General features: G+C 41.8%; 1 protein-coding gene across 1 annotated transcript; it reads right to left on the reverse strand.

Moving 5' to 3' along the window:
- Positions 1-3,504: 3,504 nt before the first annotated feature.
- LOC104455453 (probable leucine-rich repeat receptor-like protein kinase At1g35710) lies at positions 3,505-6,849 on the reverse strand. Its single transcript, XM_039316371.1, has 5 exons — positions 6,585-6,849; positions 5,456-5,578; positions 4,925-5,340; positions 3,920-4,504; positions 3,505-3,630 (listed from the first exon to the last, which is right to left on the reverse strand). The coding sequence occupies exons 1-5, from the start codon at positions 6,847-6,849 to the stop codon at positions 3,505-3,507; spliced, it is 1,515 nt and encodes a 504-aa protein (XP_039172305.1).
- Positions 6,850-7,330: the final 481 nt, after the last annotated feature.

Raw genomic sequence — 7,330 nt, forward strand, 5'->3', positions numbered from 1 at the left:
GGGCAACACCCAATTTTATCGGATGCCCGGCGGGGATTCGGATGCCGAATCACAGTTGAGGCCGGATCGAAGCTCCTTTATGGAATGCCACTTAGGCGAGGGTCTTAGACAATGCCGTGCCTGATGGGGTGGATGATGCCCGGTCATGCCGGAAGACTGCCGACACTTGTGTTAGCCATGGCCCATGGGGTTGTAATAATTGGAACACGTGTGTCGACAATGCGCAAGAAATTCTAATATGTGTTATGATTGTTATTTATGCACATTACACTATTATTGCTATGCGAGATGTGCTAATATGCAGGGGCGTGCCGAGGCGAGGTGAGTTAACGTGTGGTGCGTGCTTAGGCTGTCTTCGATGCGAATTTGCGTCCTAATCGAGGCTTAGGGATTTAACTCACTGAGATTTTATCTCACCCCGTTGTTGTCAAATATTTTCAGGTCCGTAGTATGAAGTGTCGCCTTGTATATTTCGGGGTCCCTTGGGACATAGAGGTGGAGACTACTCTATATTCTATCCCTGGGACCGACCAAACTCGCGAGTTGGTGGTTACGACAGTATGGGTAGACGAGGGCTTGGTACATGTGGCGCCCCACAACTTCAAGGCGTGGTTTATTAGGGAGGCGAACGGTGATCGAGTTGGGTCCACCCATGGTTTTGATGGACCGCCCGTCGGGAACGTGGAAGGGCAAGTAGGTGACCCCATGGACATCGACATCCCTAACGGTGTCGTTGTGAATCCAAATTCTGATCCGGATGGGCTTGGGGAGCCGTACCCGCTTGGCTATGTGCTCGAATTTGCGCCTGGATACTAGGGCAGGTGTTTGAAGTTTGTGTAGCTAGAAGTTAACCCTAACCTTCTAACCCTTTTTTTCTTGTAGGTCACATAGGAGTTTCTTTTTGTGGTAGACCTGTAGATATTAAACTCCTTAAGTTAACCAACTGTTAAATAAATCGTTATTTTTTGGGAAATCGTTTGTCATGTTTTACTATCCCTATTATTGTTGATTGACTGGGTGTTTAATTTAATTCGCTTCCACATGTGTATAATCGAAAGATAAAAAGAATGGATTGGCGACGCGTTCTAAGATGTCGCATTTTTTTAATCGACCGTTCAGGGATGTTCGCGGGCTCGGAGTTCGGGACGTGACATAAAATCCTTCAAATTGATGAGTTCCGATGTGAATTTCTCAAAATCAATTTGGATTTGGACTTATCTTAAGGAAATGAGTGAGAAACAATCATTTGTTTGCAAATTATGAATGATCGATATCGTTCCCCTAATTAGGGCTCAAAAAGGCAATTCATTTTTTGACTGGAAATTTGCGAAATTGAACCCACAAGTGGATTTAAAATAGTCCTTAAACCAAATGTCAAAAAAAAAAAAAACTATGCCTAATTATGACTAGGATAAAAATAATTTTATTTTTGGTCGATTTAGAACCTAAAACTAAAAAAATTCAAGAATCAAGGTTCTTAATTGAATTTTATGAAATTTTCGACAAAAAGTCAAATTGACATTAAAAGAAATGCACTTGTGCATATTTATTTATTCATTTTTTTGTCAAAGGTTTGACTAAAAGTCAACACATTAGTTAACTTTTCCTAAAATATTGATTTTTTAGTTAAATCTTTGAATTTTTGAGAAATTGATTTGACAAAAGTGAAACTAAAGCTAAATGGAATCTTTTTTTAGTAAAAGTCAATTTTTGACATGGAGTTGACTTTTTTGTCAAGAAGTTGACTTTTAGTCAAAGAATTAACAAAAAAATCAACTCTAAAGTCAACTGTTTGACTTTTCAGATGTTTCTTGAAAACGAGCTAGAAATTGCTTTAAAACGACAATGCAAAACAAAGAAATGAAAAACAACACCTTTTGGCCAAGAAATGGGGCTCCGTCGCGATCAAAAACCCAACTCTTAATTTTTTTCATTTTTAATGAAGTGTCGACTAAAAATCAAGTATCAACATTATGGACAATGAACTTGTGAAAGAAGAGATGACGGTGAACAACGAACTTGTCAAGCCCAGGTCCGCTTGTAACAATATTGTCCACTTTGTGACGGAGCTCACCCAGTTTTGTCCTTCTGTGCTTCGCCTAGAAAAGGCCTTGTTACAAGTTAGGATAAGTGACATCTTATATATAGTACTTCACCTCATCACACCTAAGCGATGTGGAATTGAGTTCATTCCTGCCCCCACGCCATCCTAGAGTTAGAGCTGCACCTTGTCCAGACCCTCTCTAGCCTCAACAATCACTCTTGCCTTTGTCGAACTAGATCGTTACAAGCACACTAGCTTCCGCGTGGTTCGTCCCCAAACTACACATTTTTAGATGGGCTATTGGCTTTGATACAATCATGTCAAGCCCAAGTTTGCTTGTAACAATATTGTCCACTTTGAGATAGAGTCTGCACGATTTTGTTCTTCTAAGCTTCGCCAAGAAAAAGCTCTCTTTACAAGTTAGGAGATATACATATATGACACTTCACCTCATCATACCCAGGCGATGTCGGATTCGATTCATTCATGGCCCCACACCATCCTATAGTTGGAACTGCACCTTGTCCAGTCCTCCGCCCCGATGATCACTCCCGCCCTCATCGACCGAGTCGTTATAAAACAGAAGCTCACAAGGAGCGGGTGAGGAGTGACAAGGACTAGGTGGGTGGCAAGGACGAGGAGCAACATGGCTGAGGATCAGGCAAGACCAATACGCTTAACCAGCCTCTAAGAGGAAGGAAGAAAATGTGAAAAATTGAAAATCCTATTCAATTTGGGGGTTTTTTTCAAATTTTTACCCAATTTAAACCAAATTACCCCTGTTCTACTCAAAAAATGCTCACTAGCGAATATTTGGCCAGCTATAAGTTTAGGCCATTATTTGAGATTGTGTTGGTCACTTTGGGTCCTTATTTGAAACAAAGTCTACTCTAAACTCTCTTTTGAGAAAATGATCCATTTCAGGTTTTTAATTAAATTTTTTCCTTAAAGATAGAACTTGAGTACGAAATTATCTATATTGCCCATCGAAAAGGCAACTTTCATCTGATACCAATGTATAGGAAAACAAAATGGGGGAGTAGTCTATTTGATCATCCGAAGTGATGAGTTACTTCAAATTCATAAGAGGATGCATAGTTAGGATTTGTAAACATGTTTTGAAGATAGCGCAGTAGAGATTTTCTAAATTATACTTTTTGTACACCCACTCTTTCTCATTCATTATGAGCTAAATCAAAAAAGAGAATGACAGATAGAAAAGTATCATTAGATCTGCAATATCCCTTGAAATTTTACTCTTGAAGACTCGATAACTTTGCTGATAGTTATAGATCCCAATGACTCGGATAAGTGAGTTTGAGTGTGTGCTGATAATTCTCGCATCACGAAATGCATGGTGGGGGCACGAATCGGGACTCGTGCACGTGCACGACAATGCCACCATGACGATGAATGCCACTTTGTTGGCTGGTTGGCCAATCGGAGGAGGACGACGCGGATCAAGCGCATCCTTTAGCAGCAAATTTGGGTTCTCCAAGATTGTTGATGTTTGCATCATTGATAGAGAAGAGAGAAGATCCCTCGGACTCTTCCCCGTCATAATCTCTAGCACCACTACACCAAATCTATACACATCGCATTTGTTCGTTACTCTCATCACAACTGCCAACTCTGTTTTTCATGGTAGAATAATGCATTAATGTTTTGATCATAATATCAAGTTGTACACAAATTTTAAATTTCTTTGAAATTATTAATACAAATGACATTTCAAAATCTATACTCGCTTTTCTAAAAAGTCTTGTGAGAATTATTTGATGAATCCAAATTTGAGAAGTTAATGAGAGCAATTTGAACAATTCCAGATAATATGTACACGCGAAATGCATAGTTAGCTTTGATCGTATGACTTACCAGGAGCCATGTAGCCATAAGATCCGGCCATTGTGGTCCACCCGGCAAGTTTGAATTCAGGAGTCTTACCATCCCAAAATTCGAGAACCAAGGCTTGAGGTTTGACTCAAGCAAGATGTTGTTCAATGTTATGTCCCAATGAACGATAGGCAGTGAGCAATTGTGATGCAAGTAGGCGATCACGTGAGCCATGCCTTGAACAATCTTCACCCTTGTTCCCCAATCCAGTTCAGCTGCTTCTGTTCCTCCATATAAGACCTTTGCCAAACTGCCTCTCTCAACAAACTCATAGACCAAGCAAATACAACCCCTCGAGGAACAGAACCCATGGAACTTGATCACATTGCGGTGCCGGACCTCAGTCGACATGCGGATTTCATTCTCGAAACTCCGGTGGTTGACCTCTGAGATGTTTCTGGGTTCTAATGCGTTGAGCTTTTTGACAGCGACAATTTGGCCATTGGCCAATACAGCCTCGTAAACGCTCCCAAACCCTCCTTTTCTGATGTGGTGCTCTTTGCTGAAATCATTGGTGTCCTTGGTGATATTGCTAAATGTGAACTTCCCTAACCTTTCCCATATGATCTGCTCAGATTTCTCGTGCTATTTAAAACGCTTGATCTCTTCGTTGAGAAACTTTTTTCGCCACTGAAGTGCCAGAATTATAGCAATTAGAATCGCTAGAAGTATTAAGCAACAAACGCCAACACACACCAACCAGAACCTTTTTTCAATGGTCGGTTGATTTACTGCTTGTCTCACAAGGAGATGATCCAGTCACGTTTCCACACAAGCCTAGATTCCTGATAAAAGCACTTCCGGGTGCTTGTTGGAAGAGGCAACCACTAGGAACCGCACCTGTTAGCTTGTTGTACGATAAGTCTATGGAGCTTAAACTCACCAAGCTGGTGAGTGCAACTGGGATTGTACTCGAGAAGTCGTTATGTGAAAGATTGAGATTTTCAATTTAGTAAGCTTCGTTAAATTGGATGGAATTGATCCTGCCAGTGAATTGTGGGTTGGGTCTAGGAGAATCTGTAGAGCGAGCAAGTTCCCGAGCTCTGGCGGTATGACACTTGACAGATTGTTGTAACTCAAGTTCAAGCTCAGTAAATTCTCGCAATTCGCTTGCTCATCTGGTATGCTACCACTCATTGCATTCTTTGACAAATCATGATAATTTCGCTTTGCTAAGTTTCCTAACAAGATGGGAATATCTTGGACCAAATGGTTGTTGCTCAAGTTCAGGCTCAACAACTCCCCTAGATTTCCCATCTCGGTGGGAATTTTCCCGGTCAAGTCATTATTGTGCAAAGTCAGGACACGCAACTGAGACAATTTCCCAAGCTCTGGTGGGATGCGGCCGGTAATTTGGTTACCGTCTATCTGCAACTTCGTGAGATTTTTACACTCTCCCCATTCTACTAAGAGATTCCCAACAAATCAGTTGTTGCTGAGGCTTATAAAGACCAGATTCGGACAAACTCCGAAGGCACTCATGATATCTGCAGTGAACCGATTGCTGTCTAGACGGACTCTCGTCAGCCCTGAACAATTCTTCTAGCAGTCGGGCAGTGCTCCCATGAATTACTCCCCTCAACCGCGAGTTATTGAAGAGCAAAGCCACTGCATAAATCTGGCGGCAGTTCTCCAGTGAAGCTGTTGTTTGAAAAGCAAACAGCGCTCAGAGAAGGGCTGTACTTGCCGAAATCATATTACTCCTGAGAAATTGTTATTGTACAAAGAGATCCACTATAAGTTAGCAAGGCGAGAGATGGTCTTGGGGACCTCTCCATTAAGTTGGTTCATGCTGAGGCCGAGATAGGTCAATAATGTGAGATTCCCAACCTCCAGAGGAATAGTCCCTGAGAGCGAATTGTTGTACATGAGGAGGTAATTAAGCTTGGTCAGGCTTCCGATTTCAGGCGGAATTTGCCTGGAGATAAAATTGTTCTGGAGCTGCAAAGAAATGAGTTCTCTCCAATTCGTGAAGAAGTAAGGCAATAACTCACCCGACAGGCGATTATCTTAAGCTACAAATTCTGACAATCTGACCAGATTGGACGAAGAGAGAGGCAGTTTTTCAGAGGTCGAATTCTCAGCAAGAGCTAAGAAGGTGAGGTTACAACAAAGATGGAGCACCGAAGGGATCGAAGAGTTCAAGAGGTTTAGGTGCAAATTGAGCTTTTCAAGCTGCCTCAATTGACCAATGGAGTTAGGAATTGCCCCTTCAAAGGAATTGTTGTATAGCTCTTATCATATGAAGCTCAGACAACGATCCTATGATATGTTTGAGATCGGTCCCTCAAGCGAATTCATGGTGAGGTTAAGGTATTCAAGGTTCACCAGGTTGGCATACACAGCCTCAGGAATTTCGCCGGTCAACATGTTTTGTGACAAGCCAGGTATGTCAGGTTTTGGCAATTAGCCACGAAGCCCCGAAATTTGCCGTCGAGCAAATTGAAGAAGAGGCTCAGGTAAGACACCAATGGCATGGTGGAGAATTTCGACCAGTCAGGAGATTCCAAATAGTTTGATCCAAAATCCAAGTGCCACGCCTTCTCGAGATTGCTGATCTGGTAAGGAATACTACCACTGAGACTGTTGTTCAAGAAGCCCAAGTACTGAATCTCTTGCAATTGGCCTAACTCAGGCGGTTAGCCACCTTCGAAGAGATTGCTACCCAGGCCCAAGAACCTGAGCTCGGAGAGGTTGCCAATCGAGGATTGTATGGGGCCCTTGAGATTGTTGTTGCTAACGTTGAAGCAAGTCAAGTTTGGGAAAGAAGCGAAGTCAAGCGCATGGAGTCTGCCACTGAGGCTTGAGCTTGAGAGGTTGATCTCTGAGACTGACCCGGGAAGTGCTTTTTCATCATTGAAACTTACCAACGTAACAGGTGTGCACGAGTACATCATGAAGATGAGGGACATTGCAGCTTAGCTGAAGAATCTTGAGGTTGGGATATCATAATCCTTTATTATGTACTATATCCTTAACACTCTTCCATAAGAGTATGCCCATTTTCAAGATCTCTTATAACACACATAACACTAAATGGTCAATCAATGAACTCATGACCATGTGTGTTCAAGAGGAAAAGAAGCTGCTAATGGACAAAGGATAAAGTGCTCATATGGTAACACATGATAAGTACAAAGAGCAAGGCAAGCAAAAAGGAAAAAATAAAATACCTCTACCTCCCCAAAGCTAGCATTAAGAAAGAATCTAAGTGTTTCTTCTGTAAAAAGAAGGGATACATGAAGAAGAATTGCGCCAAATTTAAGGCGTAGCTCAAGAAGAAAGGCAACATACTCTCATGTGTTTGTTATGAATCTAATATGGTTGATGTAGGTCACAACATTTGGTGAATTGATTCTAGTTCTACAATCCACATTTTCAATTCCTTGCAGG

This window comes from Eucalyptus grandis, chromosome 1, assembly GCF_016545825.1.
Source record: "Eucalyptus grandis isolate ANBG69807.140 chromosome 1, ASM1654582v1, whole genome shotgun sequence".
Taxonomy (NCBI): Eukaryota; Viridiplantae; Streptophyta; class Magnoliopsida; order Myrtales; family Myrtaceae; genus Eucalyptus; species Eucalyptus grandis.